The 25385-nt window shown below is 47.5% G+C and overlaps 1 protein-coding gene across 1 annotated transcript in view; it reads right to left on the reverse strand.

The window, feature by feature from the left end:
- Window positions 1-760: 760 nt before the first annotated feature.
- LOC139231646 (thrombospondin type-1 domain-containing protein 4-like) overlaps window positions 761-25385 on the reverse strand; it is a 672439-nt gene continuing 647814 nt past the window's right edge. Inside the window, exon 17 of the mRNA XM_070862523.1 lies at window positions 761-1059. Within this exon, the coding sequence (XP_070718624.1) occupies window positions 920-1059 (140 nt within the window). The 3' untranslated portion in view covers window positions 761-919. The remainder of the gene's footprint in view (window positions 1060-25385) is intronic.

Genomic DNA, 25385 nt, shown 5'->3' on the forward strand with positions numbered 1-25385 from the left:
ACATTCTCAGTGTAATTTATTTAAATGAAGTAAAACTCATTGCCACTTCAACCCCATCCTTTACTTTCAAACACTGGAAATTCCACAAATGCAGTGGAGCACCTGTAACTGCAACTCTCAGAAGCCATCTGCTCATTTTAATCAATACTGGGAGGAATGATTCTAATAACCATCAGGTCGAACGCACAATTGGAGATCCATTTGATCCTGACAATCTCCAGTTGTGCGTTCGAACTGATCTGATAGGTTCATAATCGACAGCTTTAAGTCGCAAAATGTTGACAAACAGACGAATATAAAGCTGGTGGATGGAATGTATGCATCAAGAAGGGGGGGGGGGGTCTCCTGGGAGGAAAGCAGGCCCAGCTATATAATTAAATAGAATTGGAGGAGTTGCCTTAGTGCGATAGTTCTACAACGGATAGATGTAGGATGCTGCATTACCGTGATGTCAACAACTTGTTTTTCAGTTTAAAAAAAATCCACAGATGAACCTTGAATTGAACACCATATTAAGAGGGCAAGTTTGTCAAGGAATAGGAAAAGTTCAGTGAAAGTCAATGCATGCTTTTTCTAACCAGCCTTCTGAGGTTTTGCTGCAGCAAAGAGAGATCCCGAAACCTACTACTGAATACGTTTCATTCATTGGTAGAATGCATTTCATATATCTGAAATTCAAATACTGTAAATTAACTAGAAATTCAGTACTTTGACCAAAGACCAGCATGATAATAGTATAAGATTATATTAATACTATACATAACATTTCCTCTTTATAAACTAGCCACGTACATACTAAATTTGACCCTTTGTCTTTGTCAAATATGATGTTGTCAAAACAGTAGAATCTGCAAGTTCTCCTCTGGTAATATTACTGAGTCACAATCTGTGAGGAGGTCTAGCCATTGAAGGGAAGCAGTTATCGTCTTCTGAGCTGGGCAGCTCTTCTTCTGGCCTTGGCACATGACGCGCAGCACGCCGTTTTGTAGTATGTATAGACACAGAGTCTGGCTTGTACCACAACATTACAGTTGAAGTACATGTCCCTGCAACTTTCATCTGTGAAAACAAACAGAAGACGGAATTAGTTCTAAAACCCTAAAATGTCACTGGTTGCCGAGCTGGGGAATAATGTGTAATATTATGTTCACAGCCGGTTTAAAACAAATGCGAGATGCTGGTGAGCTCCCTTACAGCAATAACAACTTGCATTTATAGAGCACTTTTAAGATAGTAAAACGTCCCAAGGTGCTTCACAGGTGGGAAAGTAAGCCGTGAGGAGGACACAAAGGGGCCACAATTGCTCCTTCCCGTAAGGCCTGTTACCGCTAGAAATCGGCGGCCAGAGTGGAATGGCCGCTGACTTTTCATGCAGTGGCCACCATTTTGAAAATTCTGCTCCTGCGGTGACCCGCTCGCCCCACTACCGCTCCGTTGCTGCCGATCCATCCGAAGTGCGTCATCAGAGCGCGCACCGCCGATGTGCCCCCCGAACGTGAAATTCCGCCCAGGAAATCTTCCTCCCGCTGCTCGGTGCCACCCACAGCTTTTTCTGTCGGTGCACTGTGTTTGGAGTGCTTGCAAAATGGCGGTGCGGCTGCTATTAAAGGGGATGACCTACTGCTGCGGCCGCCATCTTAATTCTTTTGTCGGACGACTGCGAGGTCTGGCCGACAATTATGCCCCCCGGGTTTGGCCGGTCTGCCAACAGGCAGCCTGGCACCCCCTCAGGGAAACCCTCCCTGGTGGCCCAGTGGTCCTAACTTAAAGAATGGCAGCGGCTCTCCCTTTTAAATGAAGGGGAGAGACGCGGTGACACGCCAGCGTGATGACATCATCAGCGCTGCGCTGATGTGTGACAGAGGAGGACACTCCTCCCGGCCACTAACTTTCGCCCCTCTAACGTGTGAACTTCCGCTCACCGTCGCACTTCCGCCCCCATTATGACCGACTTTCGGGCTGCTGGAAAAAAAAGCCAAAGAGCAGACTTTCGCTCAAGAGGCCACCACATCCACCGTGCCGGTAAAAACAGCTGAAACTGGGTAGGTGCGCCGCATTTCTGGCAGTGGGCAATTTTGGCCCCAAAGAGTCTGCAAAGGGATTAGACAGGTTAAGTGAGTGGGCAAGAACGTGGCAGGTGGAGTATAATGTGGGGAAATGTGTGGTCATTCACTTTGGTCGGAAGAATAGAAAAACAGAATTAAATTAACTATTAAATGTTGGTGATCGGAGGGATTTGGGAGCCCTTGTACACGAAGCACAGAAAGCTAGCATGCAGGTACAGCAAGCAATTAGGAAGGTCAATAGCATGTTGGCCTTTATTGTAAGGGGGTTGGAGTACAAGACTAGGGAAGTCTTGGTGCAATTGTACAGGGCTTTGGTGAGACCACACCTGGAGCACTGTGAACAGTTTTGGTCTCCGTACCTAAAAAAAGATATACTTGCCTTAGAGGGTGCACAACAAAAATCGCTAGATTGATTCCTGGAATGAGGGGGTTGTCCTATGAGGAGAATTGAGTAGAAGGTGCCTATACTGTCTGGAGTTTAGAAGAATGAGAGGTGATCTCATTGAAACATGTAAGATTCTGAGAGAGCTTGACAGGATAGATGCTGAGAGGCTGTTTCCCCTGGTTGGAGAGTCTAGAACTACGAGGTATCATCTCCGGATAAGGGGTTGGCCATTTAGGACTGAGATGAGGAGAAATTTCTTCACTCAGAGGGTTGTGAATCTTTGGAATATTCTGCTCAGAGGGCTGTGGATGCTGAGTTGTTGAGTATATTCAAGGCTGAAATAGATAGATTTTTGGGATATGGGGATCAGGCAGGATCTTATTGAATGATGGCGCAGGCTCGAGGGGCTGTTCCTGCTTCTATTTCCGAAGTGCAGCGAAGGTTCACCAGACTGATTCCGGACTGTCGTATGAGGCGAGATTGGGTCGACTAGGCCAGTATTCACTAGAGTTCAGAAGAATGAGAGGGAATCTCATTGAAACGTATAAAATTCTGACTGGGTTGGATAGTCTGGATGCGGGGAGGATGTTTCCCCTGGCTGGGAAGTCTAGAACAAGGGGTCACAGTCTCAGGATACAGGGTAAGAAATTTAGGACCGAGATGAGGAGAAATTTATTCACTCAGAGGGTGGTGAACCTGTGGAATTCTCTACCACAGAAGGCTGTGGAGGCCAAGTCACTGAATATATTTAAGAGGGAGATAGATAGATTTCTAGAAACAAAAGGCATCAAGGGTATGGGGAAAAAGCGGGAATATGGTGTTGAGATAGAGGATCAGCCATGATCATATTGAATGGTGTTGCAGACTCGATGGACAGAATGGCCATCACTGCTCCTATTTTCTATGTTTCTATTGAAACGGCATCTGAATATCACTAAAAGTCCTCACTGCCAGAAATTTTAATTCCACAGAATGTCACTGGTGGAAAGCTAAAATTAATGAAAACTAGTAAATTGTTAAACTATAAAAGCCAGCTGTCAGCAGCTAAATCTGCCAAATGAATTGTGGCAAGTTTATAATTTAGTGATCAAGGTAATGAAGCTTCCCAACAAGGAAGTATGAGATTCATGCCGTAAGAGGCTGAGTCCATGATGTTGTGCTTGAATAATGCCCCCTGCACAGCAAGGCCCACCAATCAGGCAAGGTGGGCCTCAGTGTTAGGTTCAACTGCACTTGCAGGTGGTCCAGAAATTGCAGTACCCAACCTAGGCACAACTACATGGGCTACACCAGGGTCACTTTCTGAATGGAAAGGAAACAACAACGTGAGAGGGCACAGCACTTTTTCTCAGTGGTTGGGTTCCCAAAGTGCGGGGCTTATTGATGGTACACATAGCGACTGACAGCAAAGGAACAGAGCAGGCTGAGGGGAGACCTTACTGAGGTGTATAAAATTATGAGGAGCCTAAACAGAGTGGATAGGATGGACCTATTTCTCTTAGCAGAGGGGTCAACAACCAGGGGGGCATAGATTTAAAGAAATTGGTAGGAGGCTTAGAGGGGAAATTTCTACACACAGAGAGTGGTGGGGGTCTGGAACTCACTGCCTGAAAGGGTGGTGGAGGCAGAAACCCTCACCACATTTAAAAAGTACTTGGATATGTACTTGAAGTGCCGTAACCTACAGGACTACGGACCAAGAGCTGGAAAGTGGGATTAGGCTGGATAGCTCTTGGTGGGCCGGCGCGGACACGATGGGCTGAAATGGTCTCCTTCCGCGCTGAAAATTTCTATGTTTCAATGAACATCCAGGTGATCCTGGACCACCACAACAGAATGATACAGGTGACTGCAAGATACAATAGCAGCAGCCATGATGCTTTCATCTTGTCAAATTAGAAGATACCACCATTATTTGAAGGAACCGGTAGACTGAAAGAGTGGCTGCTGGGAGTTGATACCCTAGTTATTAACACCACACTGCAGCAGAGCAACAGGTTCATGCCTCCATACAATTTCTGATATGATCGGTATGTACTTTGCAAGGGTTAGAAGTTGCATATTTATAAAACTCCCTACCCTCAGATCTATGGACATGCCGATAAAATGTCTGCTCGCCTCACCATTATGCTCGTCGCATACTTTTGGGAAGTAGTGCAAAGAAAGCGCAGTGTGGCAGTGTAAGTACTAATTGGAGTTCAGAGACTGAACTTCAAGTCATAGTCAACATCTTCACTGAGGCGTACGAGAGCATAGGCCTTACACTAAACATCCGTAAGACAAAGATCCTTCACCAACCTGACCCTACCTCACAGCACTGCCCCCCCCCCCCCCAGTCATCAAGATCCACGGCGCTGTCTTGGACAACGTGGACCACTTTCCATACCTCGGGAGCCTATTATCAGCAAGGGCAGACATCGACAACGAGGTTCAACACCGCCTCCAGTGTGCCAGTGCAGCCTTCGGCTGCCTGAGGAAGAGAGTGTTCGAAGATCAGGCCCTCAAATCTGGCACCAAGCTCATTGTCTACAGGGCTGTAGTGATACCCGCCCTCCTGTATGGCTCAGAGACATGGACCATATACAGTAGATACCTCAAATCGCTGGAGAAATAGCACCAACGATGTCTCCGCAAGATCCTGCAAATCCCCTGGGAGGATAGGCGCACCAACGTTAGTGTCCTTGATCAGGCCAACATTCTCAGCATCAAAGCACTGACCACACTTGGCCAGCTCCGCTGGGCAGGCCACATTGTTCGCATGCCTGACACAAGATTCCTAAAGCAAGCGCTCTACTTGGAACTCCTACACGGCATGCGAGCCCCAGGTGGGCAGCGGAAACGTTACAAGGACACCCTCAAAGCATCCTTGATAAAGTGAAACATCCCCATCGACACCTGAGAGTCCCTGGCCAAAGACCGCCCTAAGTGGAGGAAGAGCATCTGGGAGGGCGCTGAACACCTCGAGTCTCGTTGCCGAGAGCATGCAGAAAACAAGCGCAGGCAGCGGAAGGAGCATGCAGCAAACCAGACTCCCCACCCACCCTTTCCTCCAACCACTGTCTGTCCCAACTGTGACAGATAATGTAATTCCTATATTGGACTGTACAGTCACGTAAGAACTCACTTTTAGAGTGGAAGCAAGTCTTCCTCGACTTCGAGGGACTGCCTATGATGATGATGATGAGTACTAATTGGCATTTATACAGCTGATTACATGTGACATTCTGGAAATGGCCTGGCATTGAACCTCTCAAACCACAGCTGAAATGTCTTTAGCAAAATCAGCCAACCATTAATGCAGTTCCTTAGTAAGCAAAAGCAAGTAGAGTCATAAAAACAGCTTATATTCAGAATTAGAAGGAGGCAAAAGGGTCTCTGCAGATAATAACTTACTACGGCCCCTATTTTCCACTTGCTGCATTTTTGGCGCCCGCGCATGTTAACGTATGATTCTTTTGTGTTCGTTCGCGCCAGAGAAAAAAAATCAGGACTTTCACCAAACAAATATTTGAATTTGGCGCTGCGCTCGCCAAAGTTGTCTGACAGAGGCAGAGCTTCAAGTCTGCGCTCAAAGCTCCCTGGGCATGCGCAGAAAAATGAACTTCCTTTGTGTTTTTCCTTCTGTGATCGGTTCATGCTGGCTTGATCTTCCTGCAATTTTGACCATTAAAACCTCCTGCAAAACAAAAGAGGGAAGTGGAATAGGAATTCGAAGGAGGAGGAGGAGGGAGGGCCGTTCGATTTCTCCCACATGAGGTGGTATCTCTGGTGGATATCATTGAGAGGAAACGGGATCTGCAGGCAACTCAGGGGGAAAAGCGAAACAAAGTAAAACCTGCTACAATGGCTCAACGTTGGGATGATGTTGCTGTAGAGTACAATCACCCGGAGAATTGGCGGGCAGCTGAAAAAGTGGCAGGACCTAGGACAATTAGCTAAAGTAAGTATGCACTGCAATTACATTTGTAAATGTGCGTGTGTGTGTGTGGCCACCACACAAAAGGACCCTCTCTTAAAAAGTTCTATTTTCATCTATGCAGTTGAAAAATGCAAAGATCAGGAACCACAGGAATTGTACTGGTGGAGGTCCACCAAGTAAGCTGCAATTGAGCCAGCTGGAACAGAGGATCTCTGATCTGATTAAAGCACTCTGGAGAAGTTCCACCACCAATGTGGACACTGGGCCCAGGTCAAAGAGACGGGGTAATCTCTGAAATTCGCCCTGTGGGTTGGCTAAATACTGCGTGGGCTAGCTAGGCTTTAATGGATGTTTTCGATCAGCTAAGCTTCGGTTTATGCAATGTCTTTGAAAAGACCCTGCCCCTGCGCTGTGTGAGCCCTGTACCTATGTCTCCCTGCCCCCTCTGCCCCCTCCCCTGCTGCTAAACAAGCACCTCTGCTCTGTTATGTTTTACAGCAGCTGCGCGTCAGGCAGGAGGTGATCCAGAAGGAGAAGCAGAAGGACAAGCAGAAGTAGCAGCAGAAGTAGCACCCAAAGAACATCCAGAAGAGAGTCCAGAATTGTTTCCTGATTTTGAGCAGGACGATCTGGATGAAGGCCAGTATGAAGATCTCCCCCACTGATCAGATGATCATATTGGACCTGCAGCTGGTGGAGTCCATGGATCAGGATGCAGGTCCCAGCATGGTCCAGCAATGCACACCTGTGAGAGGGATGCCCAATAGGGTTGAGGAGCAAGGCACAGGTGGGAGACAGCGAAGGAGGGTGGAAAGGATCGCTGAACCACAAGTGCAGGTAGACATGGTACAGCTCATCGGGATGAGTGGGGAGAGTATGCAGCTAACCAGGTCGCTCCTGGACACCATGGGTGAGGTGAGGGTAGAAATTACGGGGCTGTCAGGAGAAGTAGCAACACTGTCTGGAGGAATAGGATCACCACTGGCGGGGCAGATTAGGGAGGGAATGGTGGATGCACTTGATGCACTGTCGGGGCAGCTGATGGGGAAATTGTCTGACATATGTGAGGGAAATTTGCAGGTATCTGCTGCAATAAGGGAACACGCCCAGGTTGTCATTCAACGACACCAATTGGCGGCATCAACTACTGCCACTCAAATCATCCCCAGACCAACCTCAGGGACTGTGCCACAGGGTGATCCACAGCTTGAAAAAGATGAAGACGAACCAGGTCTGCCCCTATCCAACTTCACCAACGAAAACCAAAAAAATATAACCTTGGGCTCACCGGGGAGCTGAGGAAGTCTGCTGCGCCAACAGACCGGGCTAAGGGTAGCGGCATCAGGGCGGGCAAGAGAGGCACTACGTGCTAGTGGTCATTGAATAAGGGAGGAGAGATATTTGTATCTTGCTGTCACTTGTTTTGTTACTAGAAAAGTTTGATACAATAAAGTTTTGTTAATTGAAAATGTTAAAGTTTACGAGAAGTTTAAAGTTTGATACATGTTAAGTGAAAATTTTAAAGTTTAATATTTCTTAATTGAAAAGTTAAAAGTTTGATACAAAACATTTTATTAAAGTTAAGTACAAATGTACAAATATTTAATAAACCTATTCTAATTTAACCAGAATCAGTACATTATTTTGTGAATTTAGCCAACAGTATATAGTAGACCAACATAAACCAACACAACATTATTAGAAGTGCAAACGGGTGTAAACAGTCAACATGGTGCGACACTCTAATCAAACGTGCCGTCGTTTAGCCTTTAGGCAGAAAAACGTTGACTGATATGCCACAGACGCAAGTCTCTGGCAATGGCTATAGATGCCCTTGGTCGCTCCACTTTCCCCTGCCGTCGTCCTGCGGCTTGAGGTGGTTCCTCCTCCTGCTGCTGGTCCTCCTCTTCCTCCTTCTCCTCATCATCAGCCTCCTCCGAATCATCCCTCCTTCTCCCCTCAGGAGGATCATCAATGTCCAGTACCTGTCCCCTCATGATGGCCAAGTTGTGCAGCCTGCAGCATACGACAGTGAACTGATGGACGTAGTGAGAGGAGTATTGTAGGTAGCCTCCAGAGTGGTCCAGGCATCGGAAACGCTGCTTTAAATTGTCAATTGTCCTCTCTATGATGCCCCGTGTCGTTATGTGGGACATATTGTACTGACGCTCTGCCTCAGTGTGGGGGTCATAAGCCAGGTGGCGAGCCCGTAACCTTTGTCCCCGAGCAACCAGCTCTGCCCTTCTGGCAGCTCCTGAAACATCGCAGATATAATGCTCTCACGTAGGATGAAAGCATCATGGATGCTACCGAGATATTTGGCATCCACTGCCATGATCCGCTGCAGAGCGTCGCACACCAGCTGCACATTTAGGGAGTGGAACTCTTTCCTGTTGCGATATACTTTGTAATCTTCCAAGGGTGCTGTCAAGGCAATGTGGGTACAGTCAATGGCACCCTGTACCCTGGGGAAGCCAGCAATTCTGGAGAACCCCACTGCCCTGTCTCTCATTGTCTGCGTGGTCATAGGGAAAGTGATCAACTGGTCATACAGAGCAGCAGTCACCTGTTGAATGCAGCAATGGGTGGTGTGCTGCGAGATCGAATATATGTCCCCAGTTGAAGCTTGAAATGATCCCGTAGCATAGAAGGCAAGTGCCGCTGTTACCTTTACTTCCACTGGTAGGGCAGTCCTCCTTCCACTTCTTGGCCGTATGTCTGCCCTGATTAGTTGGCAGATCTCAGTGATAACCTCCTTTCTGAATCGGAGCCTACGAACGCAGTCTGCCTCACTCAGTTGCAGGTATGAGTGCCTCTCCCTATAGACTCACAGAAGGTAAGGCCTCCTCCCCATCAGTTGGTCTCCCCGATATTGGTGTTGAATTACATGGTGCATGCCATGTATGGCCAACGCCCTAATTACATCAGGCATGCTAATAATTGCACCCATTATTATTGTTATTATGCAGATAAATACTTAAATCACTAACACCTTTCCTCTTCGATTTGCTCCACAAGGCTGGGTGACACCCTAGATCGGACCACACCCTGATCTACGCATGCATTTGTTTGTTTGTTTGTACAATGATTCTCTTGGGTCACCTGTGACAAATGGTCATTTCTAGCTTGCTGCTGTGCCTGTGCATAAAACGTCCCGTTTGGATGCTGACCGAGCTCGAGGCACGGGCCGAAGGAGTGCCGGCCAGGCAGGATCGCAAGCTCGGACGGACACAAGCACAACAACTCGACGCGCGGCTTCAAAAGCAGCCCGGGCTCTGGTGCTTGTGTCCGGCCGAGCCCGCAGTCCTGCCTGGCCAGCACTCCCCCGACCCGTGCCTGGAGCCCGATCAGCAACGATTGTGTTGGGGTGGACAGTCGCGATTTGAGTGAAAAAGAACCCAACAAAGTTATTTCAGTTCCATCTGAATAAATGATACATGTGTTTTTTTACATTGTCTCGCTCCAAAAAGTCGGAAATTACTTTCCGAGTTATTTTCAGAGTACCCTGTCAAAAGAAATTCATGCATTTGTACTTTATTTTGTCTTCTTTTGTCTGGCCCCAATGCCCTTTTGTGCGCTGCACCAGATTTCCTTAAGTTTACAGAAGGGTTTTTTTTCGGGGCTTTTGTGCGCTAAGCTGAAAAAAATCGTGGATGGCCAAAATCGCTTAACTGCGCAAAATGGCACCCGATTCTGTTTTCACTCGTGTCTGTGCCAAAAAATGTTAAACTGGTGCACATGGTCGGCGCCGGCATAGAAACGTTGGCGAAAGTTGGAAATGGAGGATTTCACGCCAAAATACGGCGCACACCAAAGAAAATGGCGCACAATCGTGGAGAAAATAGAGGCCTAGTCGTCCTTCTTGAAATCCAGTTTATACTTTATACTTTTAATACTTTTGCTTTTTCTTTTGAAAAATTGGGCATTTTGATAAGTTCCTATCTTTCCTCCCTGAAGCTCTGCCGGGCTGTTTAAAGTGGCTGTGACCACTGTGCATGGTGACGAATATCAGATAGAATCACATGTAACAGAGGAGACTGAGTGGCATATTGGAGATTCAGAGGCTGTGCAGGCATCAGAACAAGCCGATCGAGTACCAAAACGTGGCTTGTTCTGACCATGGTGATTTTTGTGAAGCCATTTCTATGCCAACTGTTAAGTAACTATTAGATGCTAGCATTCATCAGAATGATTGAAACCAGCCAGATGAAAAATGTTGATAGTTTTACATATTAAAAGAGGAAAAAAACAACAGAACCCTGATGTTTGGTTATCATTTCCGACAACTCCATTCCAGAAGCAAGGATTAACCATATAAAAATAATGGTTCATATTAGTAATGCAGAGAAGTCTTTCAGATCCCCAGATGTTTGGACTAATGGGATATGGATTACAGAGTCTTAACTTTATTTCAGGATCGCTCCATATCGAGGAGCAGATGGAATGGCCCCATCGAAAGTGCAAATGATGACAGACATTGAAGCATACTTGGTTGTCTGCCACCACAACTGAGCGTGATCTCACAGATGCTGGAACAGTGCAACTTGGTAAATGAAAGATGAGAATGACCAGAAACAACATTTTCTCCATCCCCATTAAGGAATGCATCAAGGAAGCCAAAGAACATGGGGCTAAAAATTGATTATCGTCTGGTTTGAGGCAGTGACACCGCCTGGTCGCTAACTTCAGCGCTGGGCCTCCAACCGGGATATTGACTTTTAGCGCCCCAAGAGGGGAGTGGAGCGCTAAGGGCAGCATTCCACACCCTCCTTAGGGCGCTAACCCTGATTCCTGGGGCGCTATCGCAGAAACGCTGTTGAGGTTCTGCTGCTAGGAAACCGGCATCCCAGCGTCTAAAGGGGAGGTCAGCTGGCCCACCCGAAAAAGAAAAGCCAAGGCAGCTAAACAACAGTAGGAGAGATGCATTAATAGTAAAAAATGTCATTTCAACTGCCCACCTGCTCCCCCTAAAACATATCACCCCGGCAACTTCTCCGTGACGCCTGCTTTCCCTGTCGGAGGTAGAGGCCAGGCGCTACGGCAGGCGAAAGCAGTCAAGTTCGCCACCGCGGCGCTATGAGGGTGTTGCACATTCGGTGATGTCACTGAGTGGGCGGCGCTAGAGTGTGCAGCGTTAACTGTCAGCGTCGCCGGAGGACCTCCACCGAAGGTCGCGGTAGGAACTGACAGCATGGCTCGCGGGCGGGTGTCGCTAGCCAATCGAATTTCTCCCCCACAGAGTCAGGTCGCAGAGTCCAGTGGTAGAATAAGCAAGGAGGGAGGTCTGCTCCTCCGGCTTAACCTTTCACTGCGGCGACTTAAATTGAATTACAGGGTGCCTGCCATTCTAAGGTCAAAACTGATCATAGAAACATAGAAAATAGGTGCAGGAGTAGGCCATTTGGACCTTCGAGCCTGCACTGCCATTCAATGAGTTCATGGCTGAACATGCAACTTCAGTACCCTATTCCTGCTTTCTCGCCATACCCCTTGATCCCCCTAGTAGTAAGGACTACATCTAACTCCTTTTTGAATATATTTAGTGAATTGGCCTCAACAACTTTCTGTGGTACAGAATTCCACAGGTTCACCACTCTCTGGGTGAAGAAGTTTCTCCTCATCTCGGTCCTAAATGGCTTACCCCTTATCCTTAGACTGTGACCCCTGGTTCTGGACTTCCCCAACATTGGGAACATTTTCCTGCATCTAGCCTGTCTAAACCCGTCAGAATTTTAAATGTTTCTATGAGATCCCCTCTCATTCTTCTGAACTCCAGTGAATACAAGCCCAGTTGATCCAGTCTTTCTTGATACGTCAGTCCCGCCATCCTGGGAATCATTCTGGTGAACCTTCGCTGCACCCCCTCAATAGCAAGAATGTCTTTCCTCAAGTTAGGAGACCAAAAATGTACACAATACTCCAGGTGTGGCCTCACCAAGGCCCTGTACAACTGTAGTAACACCTCCCTGCCCCTGTACTCAAATCCCCTCGCTATGAAGGCCAACATGCCATTTGCTTTCTTAACCACCTGCTGTATCTGCATGCCAACCTTCAATGACTGATGTACCATGACACCCAGGTCTCGTTGCACCTCCCCTTTTCCTAATCTGTCACCATTCAGATAATAGTCTGTCTCTCTGTTTTTACCACCAAAGTGGATAACCTCACATTTATCCACATTATACTTCATCTGCCATGCATTTGCCCACTCACCTAACCTATTCAAGTCACTCTACAGCCTCATAGCATCCTCCTCGCGGCTCACACTGCCATCCAACTTAGTGTCATCCGCAAATTTGGAGATACTACATTTAATCCCCTCGGCTAAATCATTAATGTACAATGTAAACAGCTGGGGCCCCAGCACAGAACCTTGCGGTACCCCACTAGTCACTGCCTGCCATTCTGAAAAGTACCCATTTACTCCTACTCTTTGCTTCCTGTCTGCCAACCAGTTCTCAATCCACATCAGCACACTACCCCCAATCCCATGTGCTTTAACTTTGCACATTAATCTCTTGTGTGGGACCTTGTCGAAAGCCTTCTGAAAGTCCAAATACACCACATCAACTGGTTCTCCCTTGTCCACTCTACTGAAACATCCTCAAAAAATTCCAGAAGACTTGTCAAGCATGATTTCCCTTTCAAAAATCCATGCTGACTTGGACCTATCATGTCACCTCTTTCCAAATGCGCTGCTATGACATCCTTAATAATTGATTCCATCATTTTACCCACTACCGATGTCAGGCTGACCGGTCTATAATTCCCTGTTTTCTCTCTCCCTCCTTTTTTAAAAAGTGGGGTTACATTGGCTACCCTCTACTCCATAGGAACTGATCCAGAGTCTATGGAATGTTGGAAAATGACTGTCAATGCATCTGCTATTTCCAAGGCCACCTCCTTAAGTACTTTGGGATGCAGACCATCAGGCCCTGGGGATTTATCGGCCTTCAATCCCATCAAATTCCCCAACACAATTTTCTGACTAATAAGGATTTCCCTCAGTTCCTCCTTCTTACTAGACCCTCTGACCCCTTTTATATCCAGAAGGTTGTTTGTGTCCTCCTTAGTGAATACCGAACCAAAGTACTTGTTCAATTGGTCCGCCATTTCTTTGTTCCCAGTTATGACTTCCCCTGATTCTGACTGCAGGGGACCTACGTTCGTCTTTACTAACCTTTTTCTCTTTACATATCTATAGAAGCTTTTGCAGTCCATTTTAATGTTCACTGCAAGCTTCCTCTCGTACTCAATGCTCACAAAGGTAGATTTGAGTGTATGGACAGTGAGCACCAGAAATAAGTGAGGTAACTTGGCCAAATGTTAATTTCCAAAATGCCAATTCTCCCCAAAAGTGATAACAGGAGAGGGATCCAAAAATCCTTAAGCTTACTGCTTGCTAAATTAATAAGAAATACATTGAAAAGTGGGGTTTAGAATTGGCATCACTATCGCAGAGAAGACACCATTGTTGTCTTAATGGCTGAATAAAACTGATCATCCAACAACAACTGGTATTTACATAGCGCCTTTAACATAGTGAAACGTCCCAAGGTGTTTCACAGGAGCATTATGAGACAAAATAAAAATTTGACACCAACCCACATATGGAGAAATTAGGGCAGTTGACCAAAGGCTTGGTCAAAGAGGTAGGTTTTAAGGAGTGTCTTGAAGGAAGAGAGGTAGAGATGTGGAGAGGTTTAGGCAGGGAGTTCCAGAGGTTAGGGCCTAGGCAACAGAGGGCTCGGCCACCAATGGTTGAGCGATTATAATCAGGGATGCACAAGAGGGCAGAATTAGAGGAGCGCAGACATCTCTGGGGGTTGCGGGGCCGAAGGAGATTACAGAGATAGGGAGGGGCGAGACAATGAGGGATTTCAAAGCAATGATGAGAATTTTGAAATTGAGGTGTTGCTTAACCGGGAACCAATGTAGGTCAGCGAGCACAGGGGTGGTGGGTGAGCGGGACTTGGTGCGAGTTAGGACATGGGCTGTCAACTTTTGGATCACCTCTAGTTTAGGTAGGGTAGAATGTGGGCGGCCAACCAGGAGTGCTTGGAATAGTAAAGTATAGAGGTAACAAAGGCATGGATGAGGGCTTCAACAGCGCATGAGCTGAGGTAAGTGCGGAGACGGGCGATGTTACAGAGGTGGAAATAAGCGGTCTTAGTTAAGATGCGGATATGTGGTCAAAAGCTCATTTCAGGGTCAAATATGACACCCAAGGTTGCGAACAGTCTGGTTCAACCTCAGACGACGTTGAGCAGAGGGGTGGAGTCAGTGGCGAGGAAACGGAGTTTGTGGCGGGGACCGAAAACAATGGCTTCGGTCTTCCCAATATTCATCCTAGGGTCTTAAAAGAAGTGGCTGAAGAGATAGTGGATGCATTGGTTGTAATCTACCACAATTCCCGGGATTCTGGGGAGATCCCAGCGGATTGGAAAACCACAAATGTAACGCCCCTATTTAAAAAAGGAGGCAGACAGAAAGCAGGAAACTATAGACCAGTTAGCCTAACTTCTGTCACTAGGAAAATGCTGGAGTCCATTATTAAGGAAGCAGTAGTGGGATAGTTGGAAAAGCATAATTCAATCAAGCAGAGTCAGCATGGTTTTAAAAAAGGGAAATCATGTTTGACAAATTTGCTGGAGTTCTTTGTGAATGTAACGAGCAGGGTGAATAAGGGGGAACCAGCGGATGAGGTGTATTTAGATTTCCAGAAGGCATTCGATAAGCTGCCACATAAAAGGTTACTGCACAAGATAAAAGTTCATGGAGTTAAGGGTAATATATTAGCATGGATAGCGGATTGGCTAACGAATAGAAAACAGAGAGTCGGGATAAATGGGGTATTTTCTGGTTGGCAAACAGTAACTAGTGGGATGCTGCAGGGATCAGTGCTGGGCCTCAACTATTTACAATCTATATTAATGACTTGGATGAAAGGACCGAGTGTAAAGTAGCCAAGTTTGTAATGATACAAAGATGGGTGGGAAAGCAAATTGTGAGGAGGACACAAACAATCTGCAAATGGATATAGACAGGCTAAGTGAGTGGGCAAAAATTTGGCAAATGGAGTATAATGTGGGGAAATGTGAGGATATCCACTTTGGCAGAAAAAGCAGAAAAGCAAATTATAATTTAAATGGAGAAAAATTGCGAAGTGCTGCAGTACAGAGGGTCCGGGGGTCCTTGTGCATGAAACACAAAAAGTTAGTATGCAGTTACAACAAGTAATCAGGAAGGCAAATGGAATGTTGGCCTTTATTGCAAGGGGGATAGAGTATAAAAGCAGAGCAGTCCTGCTACAACTGTACGGGGTATTGGTGAGGCCACACCTAGAGTACTGCATGCAGATTTAGTCTCTGTATTTAAGGAAGGATATACTTGCATTGGAGGCTGTTCAGAGAAGGTTCACTAGGTTGATTCCGGAGATGAGGGGGTTGACTTATGAAGATAGGTTGAGTAGGTTGGGCCTATACTCATTGGAGTTCAGAAGAATGAGAGGTGATCTTATTGAAACATATAAGATAATGAGGGGTCTCAACAAGGTGGATGCAGAGAGGATATTTCCACTCGTAGGGGAAACTAAAACTGGGGCACATAGTCTCAGAATAAGGGGCCGCTCATTTAAAACTGAGATGAGGAGGAATTTCTTCTCTCAGAAGGTTGTAAATCTATGGAATTCTCTGCCCCAGAGAGCTGTGGAGGCGGGGTCATTGAATATATTTAAGGCAGAGATAGACAGATGTTTGAGTGATAAGGGAATAAAGGGTTATGGGGAACGGGCAGGGAAGTGGAGCTGAGTCCATGATAAGATCAGCCATGATCTTATTGAAAGGCGGAGCAAGCTCGAGGGGCCGAATGGCCTACTCCTGCTCTTATTTCTTATGTTCTTATGTTTAATTGGAGAAAATTTCTGCTCATCCAGAACTGGATGTCGGACAAGCAGTCTGACAATTCAGGGACCGTGGAAGGGTCCAGGGAAGTAGTAGTAAGGTAGAGCTGGGTGTCATCAGCTTACATGAGGAAAATGACACTTTGTCTTTGGATAATGTTGCCAAGGGGCAACATGTATATGAGAAACAGGAGGGGGTAAAGGATAGATCCTTGGAGGACACCAGAGGTAATGATGCAGGGGCAGGAAGAGAAGCTGTTGCAGGTGATTCTCTGGTTACGATTAGATAGATAAGAATGGATCCAGGCGAGTGCAGTCCCACCCAGCAGGACGACGGTGGAGAGGCGTTGGAGAAGGATAGAGTGGTCAACTGTGTCAAAGGCTGCAGACAAGTCAAGAAGCATGAAGAGGGATAGTTTCCCTTTGTCACAGTCACAAAGGATGTCATTTGTGACTTTGATGAGAGCCGTTTTGGTACTGTGGCAGGTGCGGAAACCACATCGCAGGGATTCAAACATGGAATTGAGGGAAAGATGGGCACAGATTTGGGAGGCAATAACATCGAAACATAGAAACATAGAAAATAGGTGCAGGAGCAGGCCATTCGGCCCTTCAAGCCTGCACCGCCATTCAATATGATCATGGCTGATCATGCAACCTCAGTACCCCACCCCTGCCTTCTCTCCATACCCCCGATCCCTTTAGCCGTAAGGCCACATCTAACTCCCTTTTGAATATGTCCAACAAACTGGACTCAACAACTTTCTGTGGTAGAGAATTCCACAGGTTCACCACTCTCTGGGTGAAGAAGTTTCTCCTCATCTCGGTCCTAAATGGCTTACCCCTTATCTTTAGACTGTGACCCCTGGTTCTGGACTTCCCCAACATCGGGGACATTCTACCTGCATCTAACCTGTCCAGTCCCGTCAGAATTTTATAAGTTTCCATGAGATCCCCTCTCATTCTTCTAAATTCCAGTGAGTATAAGCCTAACCGATCCAGTCTTTCCTCATATGTCAATCCTGCCATCCCAGGAATCAGTCTGCTGAACCTTCGCTGCACTCCCTCAATAGCAAGAATGTCCTTCCTCAGATTAGGAGACCAAAACTGCCCACAATGCTCAAGGTGTGGTCTCACCAAGGCCCTGTACAACTGCAGTAAAACTTCCCTGCTCCTATACTCAAATCCCCTCGCTATGAAGGCCACGTGCCATTTGCTTTCTTTACTGCCTGCTGTACCTGCATGCCTACCTTCAATGACTGATATATCATGACACCCAGGTCTCGTTGCACCTCCCCTTTTACTAATCTGTCATCATTCAGATAATAATCTGCCTTCCTGTTTTTGCCACCAAAGTGGATAATGTCACATTTATGCACATTATACTGCATCTGCCATGCATTTGCCCACTCACCTAACCTGTCCAAGTCCCCCTGCAGCCTCTTCGCATCCTCCTTGCAGCTAACACTGCCACCCAGCTTAGTGTCATCTACAAACTTGGAGATATTACCTTCAATTCCTTCGTCTAAATCATTAATGTATATTGTAAATAGCTGAGGTCCTAGCACTGAACCCTGCGGCACCCCACTAGTCACTGCCTGCCAATCTGAAAAGAACCTGTTTATTCCTATTTTTTGCTTCCTGTCTGCCAACCAGTTCTCTATCCACGTTAATACATACCCCCAATACCATGTGCCTTAATTTTGAACACTAATCTCTTGTGTGGGACCTTACCAAAAGCCCTTTGAAAGTCCAAATACACCACATCCACTGGTTCTCCCTTATCCACTCTACTAGTTATATCCTCAAAAAACTCTAGAAGATTTGTCAATCATGATTTCCCTTTCATAAATCCTTGCTGACTTGGACCGATCTTGTCATTGCTTTCCAGATGCGCTGCTATTACATTTTTAATAATTGATTCCAGCATTTTCATTCCAACATGTTTATTCAAAGGCTTTGGAGAGGAAGGGGAGGTTGGAGATGGGGTAATTTGCAAGGACGGAAGGGTGTAGAGTATTTATTTTGAGGAGAGGGCTGATAACGGCAGATTTGGGGGGAGAGGGGGATAGTACCCGAGGAGACAGAACCATTAACAATGGGAGCCAGAAAAGGAAGCTGGGTGGTCAGCAGTTTGATGGGAATAGGTTTAAGGGAGCACAAAGTGGATCTGATGGACAGGATGAGCTCAGAGAGGTCATGAGGGGAGAGCAGAGAGAAACTGGAGAAAGATGTGAGGTCAGGGCGAGGGCAGGAAGCTCCCTTTGAGGAAGTTTGGCCTGGTGGGCTCGGGGGAGGAAGGGAAGAGGCAGAGGCGACCAAATGGATGGTCTCAATCTTAGACACAAAGATATCCATGAGCTCCTCACACTTACTGTCGGAGGTGAGGGTGGGGACTGGGGAGAGGGGTTTAAAAAGATGGTTAGCAGTGGAAATTAGAAGCTGGGGTTTATCTTTACATTCCAGAATGATTCTGGAATAGTGAGCGATTTTGGCAGACGAGAGCAGTACCCGATGATGGTTTATGTGTACCGGCCAGATCTGGCGGTGAATGGCTAAACCAGTTGGACTTAAGGGAGCGAAGATCAACTATACCAGGGGGAACGGCCAGGGTGAGAGAGGGTAATTGTTTTAACAGGGACTAGGGCATCAAAGGTGATGGTGAGGGTGTGGTTGAGCAGATCGGTGGCTGCAGAAATGTCATGAAAGGCTGGCCAGTTGGGAGTTCATAAGTGCAGTTGTACGAGAGTTGGGAGAGAGTAGTTTCCAGGGGCGGACACAAGAGGTAGGGTTTGTGGGAGGTGGGGGGGCGCTTGGGGGGAGGGTGTGGTGGTGGTGTGGAAGGGGGATGTGGGCGGAGAGCGATATGAGGAAGTGGTCAGAGATGGCCTTACCTGTGATTGGCATGATGGGAGTAGCGAGACCACGAGAGATGGCAAGTTTGAGACTGGGCCGTAAATACGGGTTGGGGAAGTTTACATGGAGGGAGAGATTAAGGGAGGATCGGAGGCTAAAGAACTCAGAGGAGAGAGAGCATGAGGTGGAGGTTGAAATCACCGAGGATGAGAAGTCGTTCAGTGCAGAGGCAGAGAGCGGAAAGTAGTGAGGTTATATCAGTGATAACATTTTTATGGTACTTAGGTGGATGGTAGAGAACGAAAATTTAAAATGAGAGGTGAGAGGGATGGAATAAGGTGAGACGCTCAAAGGAGGAGAAAGTGCCGGAGGAGAAAAGGGACAAACCAAGGTGTGATTTGCTGATGAGAGCCACACCGCCACCACGGCGGTCTGAGCAAGGCAAGTGCTGGAAGGTATAGACCATCCTCAGCAGTTCTCCTTCTGTATCAAAGAAAAGACACCCTTTTGATAAAGGACTCATCTGTGATTTCTGTTATGTATGTAACCCTTGACAACTTGTTTCATACCACCACCAGAGGGCCGACCTGTTGGAGTCCCAAGGGATCCCAGCATCTCTTGGGAGCACTGTATATAAGTAGACCTCCCATGCTGTACCATCACTCTGGAGTTTAATTAATGGAGCTAAGGCCACACTTACTCATTGCATACAGTACTCAGTTGTATCACTTTATTATGAGCGTAACACTCTCCATTCACCGAAGCTCTGAATTTCCACGGGGGCTCTCCCGGTCTACCGCAGTAACCTGGGCAGGAGATCAGAGGACTCTCCAGAGAAATGGGTGTAAGTGGCTGAAAATCACCGTTTATGGTGTTTCTCGCGTTCGGATTGGTTCCGCCGATCTCCTGCTGAAGTTACGGCCGGAGATTGGGCCAACCTCCGAGGGAATTTAGGGCCCCATCCTTTCTCTTGTCCAAGGAGCGAGAAACTCCACGAGAAACCGTCGAGGAAACCATCAAGGAAATTGACGCGTACCGGTGCTTCAGTGCAAGACTAGTGCCAAATCAGTTATACGTGAACTTAATTACAAAGAAAATGGCCACTCTTACACCTTATTTATGCCAAGAGATTCTGAACCGATAATTTTGTCTGCAAATAAACCTGAGCTGATTAACATGATTGGGGACAGCCTATGCCTGTAAGTGTGATCCAAAGAAACCTGTCTCAATCTGAGGGTGGGGGGTGAGGGGAGGTGAAATGAAATGACTCATGTTGTTCCAAGGACAGACGTGAGGTCCAGGAAAGGCCAAAGGGAGAGCCTTCTTACTTGTCCTTCTGCTCATAAGGAAGCAAGAAGGCTCTTTTTATTGACGGTTTTGTCTTAGGCAGCCTTGAAGTCTTAATAAAGCTCTCAATCGAACTCACGCTAGCTCTCAGCTGGGGAGATTTCCATTGAGCTTAATGGGGGTGTAATTCCTGAGATAATGTCACAAACATCCCTTTGATCTGAGGAATGTTGGCTAACGATTTGCTTGCTCCTGACCACCGGAATTTAGGACAGATGTTAAAACAGGGTGGAGATCCTGCAGAATTGGGATCTGCCCCAAATTCTAGCCCCCAGATGCCGATCCAGATTTTGAACCTATTGTGATTTTAAACAAAAGTGACAGCAATCCTTACAGTGCTTTAGAGTGCATGCATGCAAAATGTTTAACAAACGTGCTAACTAACCCATTGTGCTACTTGTACGAGTGCACTGTGCTCTTTCATGTCCTATTGAGACAGTAAAAGTGAAGGATTTCTGAGTGCTCTACCTAGGGTTCTGCCTGTTTTTGCACTGGCTAATTATCTATATCTGTTACAGATCCAGACAGTCCTGTCAGTGTGCCAGGGATAGCCTTTTCTATTCTGGCTGTAAGGCCCTACGTGGTTTGGGCATTTTCCTGTGCTGCTAAGAGGCTGGTGATGTGAGAGCCTGTCCCTGCACTTTTACATACTCGCTGTGTTCCAAGCCAAATCTTGACAGCAACCACCTGTCCTGCATGTTTTCAAATACTTGAAAAAGCCAGCCTTTGTCATATCCTGGATGTTAACCTCAATGCCTCAATATTTTCAATGGCAGTGTTCCTCAGAGACCTTGCCAACTGCATGCCTGAGACCTCTCCTACTGAGGCCACTGATGCTCAATGCAAATCTGCAAGCATTGGCCAACTTGATGGTAGAAACGACAGGGCGGAATTTGCAGTTCTGCTCATTTCGGGGCGGTAATGGTGGCGGGGCGGTAAAGTTTGCGCCCGGGAGCAGTTTGCGTCTCAGTCAGCAAAATTCATAAGCTGGGCCCTGAGTGTGGGGCGGAGCACTAAGGGAGGTGTTCCTCTCTTAGGGCGCAAGGCCAGCTGAGCAACTGAAAATCCGTTGCTAAAGAACTAGCCTCGGAGTACCCTAAGAGACGATTCTGTGGCAAAAAAAACCGCACCTAAAAACACAACAAACGTTCGCAATACCTAAAACATGCCACAATAAGCTACATCACAAACATAAAACTAAACAACACAATCAAACTGATCTCATTCACCAACTCCATTATTCACCACCGTGGGACAGCTCTGCCCGCCTGGTTTTCCAGACGGTCCCACCACGACACGCTAGGGGGTGCTATGGGGCCAGCGGACAACAAATTTCAAAGCGCAGTCGAAACCGGTGGCATTGCACACCGGCTCAACGCTCCCGGGCGGTGCTGCTCTGCGCCCCCGCAAAACCGGCAACTAATTTCCTGACAGGGCGCTGGGAGCTGGCTGGCCACCCGGAAACCATTGCCGCCTCCATTACCGCCCCTCTGGGGCGCGAACAGAGCCTGCAACATAGTGAAAATCCAGCTCTACAACTTTACCATGAGGCAAGTGAGTTGCTCACCGATTCAGGATCATGAATGATCCTCTGCTCGACTGATGTCCCTGTGGGGTCTTTGCCATACTGTACATCGAAAGCCATTCTTTATCGCTGCAAGTATCTCTCCTCAACGTGATCAGTAAACCACCCTGTGTTTCCTCCTCAAGTTTACCTTCTAAAGTATCTTTCTTTGCCCGATATCTGGCTCAAGTGATGGGAGTGATGTGAGTGCTGAGGTGAAAATTATGGTCTTGCAGTCCTGACTTTTCCTGATCCACTACTGCCCGTTTTCCACCATCAAAAAATGTCAAATTCTACCCCGTTGTCTCCACAATCTCGCCAAGTCCTAAACAACTGCTTGGCCTATGTTATCAATGATGGCATTTTTATAGTGGAGAAGGGGTTCATAGCTCCACTGCATGGCTCCACTAGCCACACGCTAGCACAGGATAGTCAGTGAACAAACTATTCTCAGTTAAGTTTTGTAGCCTGACACCATTGAGCAATACAGTGAAGAAAATGGCAATTTTTTGTTGTATTTTTTCTGAAATATCTTCACTGCCTCTCTTTTGTGCATCTCTTCCAGCGATATATTCTTCACATTAATACTCTCCTGACGCTATTTAGGTAAACAGGTCAAACTCTTTGAATAGGCATTTCTACCAATGTTAAGATAACTGACCGTGCTGCCCATAAATAGGGCCCAAGTTTCGGGCCGTGCCTAAAGCGGCGCAGCCCGGACCTGGACGCCCGTTTTTCGCGCCAGAAAGTGCGCCTAAAAAAAACTTACCTATTCTCCGGCTCCCTGCAGGTCTTCTGCAGCTGGGCGCAGCACAGCACGAGCTGTAGGGCGCGGAGCCAGGTCCCTGCGCTGAAAACAGTGCCGGGACCTCTGCACATGCGCGCTACAGTGGAAGTGCATGTGCAGTAGCTCCAGGCGCCCAAAACTGTGGGAGGGGCCCGAAGCATGCAGCCCCTAGCCCTGGCCGAATGGCCTCACTGGGGCTGCGTGAATATGGCTCCTCCCACCCGACCCCGACCCCCGCTCCCCCCCTCCCCCGGCGACCCGACCTCCGCTCCCCCCCCCCACCCCGGACCTCCGCGACTCTTTCTTCCCCCCCCCCCTCCCCGGACCTCCGCGACCCCCCCCGAGACCCGACGCCACCTACCTGTAAATCCAGCCCGAGGTCTTCGGCCCAGCTGTTCAGCCTCCTTCTCTCCCTCCCCCCCACCCCCTCTCCTTCCCTCCCTCCCTCCCTCCTCTCTCCTTCCCTCCCTCCTTCCCTCCCTCCTCTCTCCTTCCCTCCCTCCCTCCTCTCTCCTTCCCTCCCTCCCTCCTCTCTCCTTCCCTCCCTCCCTCCCTCCTCGCTCCTTCCCTCCCTCCCTCCTCTCTCCTTCCCTCCCTCCTCTCTCCTTCCCTCCGTCCCTCCCTCCCTCTCTCCTTCCCTCCCTCCCTCTCTCCTTCCCTCTCTCCCTCCCTCTCTCCTTCCCTCCCTCCTCACTCCTTCCCTCCCTCCCTCTCTCCTTCCATCCCTCCTCGCTCCTTCCCTCCCTCCCTCCCTCCCTCCCTCCTCTCTCCTTCCCTCCCTCCCTCTCTCCTTCCCTCCCTCCTCTCTCCTTCCCTCCCTACATCCTCTCTCCTTCCCTCCCTCCCTCTCTCCTTCCCTCCCTACATCCTCTCTCCTTCCCTCCCTACATCCCCCCTTCTCCCCTCGTCTCCCCTTCTCCCCCTCTCCCCCCACCCTTCCCCCCCTCTCCCCCCACCCTTCTCCCCCTCCTCCCCCCCACCCTTCTCCCCCCCACCCTTCTTCCCCTCCACCTCCCCCCTTCTCCCCCTCCCCCCTCCCCACCCCACCCTTCTCCCCCTCCCCCTGCCCCCCCTTCTCCCCCTTCCCTTCTCCCCCTCCCCCCTCCCCATACCCCCCTTCTCCCCCTCCCCCCCACCCCTCCCCCTCCCCTCGCTGTCAGAAACACAGACACTGACAGACAGAGAGTGAGAGACACACACACACAGACAGACAGGGAGATAGAGACACTGACAGAGACACACTGGGGGGGCCATCCCAGCACGCTGTTGGAGGACTTCCGGTGCTGCAGTCGGTAAGTAGAAAATGTTTTATTTATTGATTTTAAATTTTTTTTTTTATTTTTTATTAATTTTTTTTGATTGATTTATTGGTTGATTTATTGATGTATTTATCATTTATTATTGATGATGGCTCTTTATTTGTAAAACTGAAGGGTTTAATGTTTGTAAACTTCCCTTTAAACCCTAGCCCCCCCCCATTCCCTACCCTAATTTGTAATCTATGCCTGATTTTCTAAAGTGTAGACAAGGTTTTTTCGAACGTACAAAAATCTTCACTTACTCCATTCTAAGTTAGTTTGGAGTAAGTTTTCACTGCCGAAACTTTGAAAACAGGCGTAAGTGGCCGGACACGCCCCCTTTTGAAAAAAAAATTCTGTTCCAAAGTGAAACTGTTCTAACTGACTAGAACTGGAGCAAACTAAATGCCGAGAATTTGAATTTCTAAGATACTCCGTTCTACACCAGTTGCTCCAAAAAATCAGGAGCAACTGAGGCCGAAACTTGGGCCCATAGTAGTGTTAAGTGATTGACAGTGACCCTTACTGTTCACCTTAACACTTCCTTCGAATTGCACATCCTTCCGAGTGTGTTAGGTAGCAGATATCATATTTATCTCCTCCAGGCTTATCTCCCATGTCTACCAGATCCCATTGTATACTGGGTGGTCATTCCCAATTATAGCCATTTCTCTGATCCCTCACATTGCTCACAATGATCTGCAGGGATTTACTTCCTCCATGAGAAATCAAATTTGTTAGTCCACAGCTGATGATACACTCTGAGCATTATTTATGGGGGCCTATTCAGGGTATACTTGGTGATTCAGCAGAATTATTACAGGTGCTTTTGGATTGGTCACGCAGTTTTCACTGCTGTGTATCTGACCACCAAGAAGGGTACAGAATTAAGTCATGAGTTCCTGTGACTGTGGTAAAGAAATAGGGAGATAAAGCAAACTCACCGAATGCAGGATCAATGCTCAAAAGAGTAAGTTAAATCATTAGAACATCGGATAGAATCGTCAATGGCCAACTGTGTTATTAGAATCTGAAAAATGTTTAATGCCGCTTTACTATAGTGGCACCGCCATTTTACACAGTGACTAAATGAATTTGTATCACCCCTCCATCTGTTAGCTGCAATGTGTTTGGGCCAGTTGCAAGCTGCTTCCTATTCAGGCCCACAGAATACAAATGCTCATCATTTAATACTACATGGCAATTCAGTCAGCACGATCACAGGATGATTGATGTAGGAAGTGGAATATAACACTGGTGCA

Source organism: Pristiophorus japonicus, chromosome 2 (assembly GCF_044704955.1).
Source record: "Pristiophorus japonicus isolate sPriJap1 chromosome 2, sPriJap1.hap1, whole genome shotgun sequence".
NCBI lineage: Eukaryota > Metazoa > Chordata > Chondrichthyes > Pristiophoridae > Pristiophorus > Pristiophorus japonicus.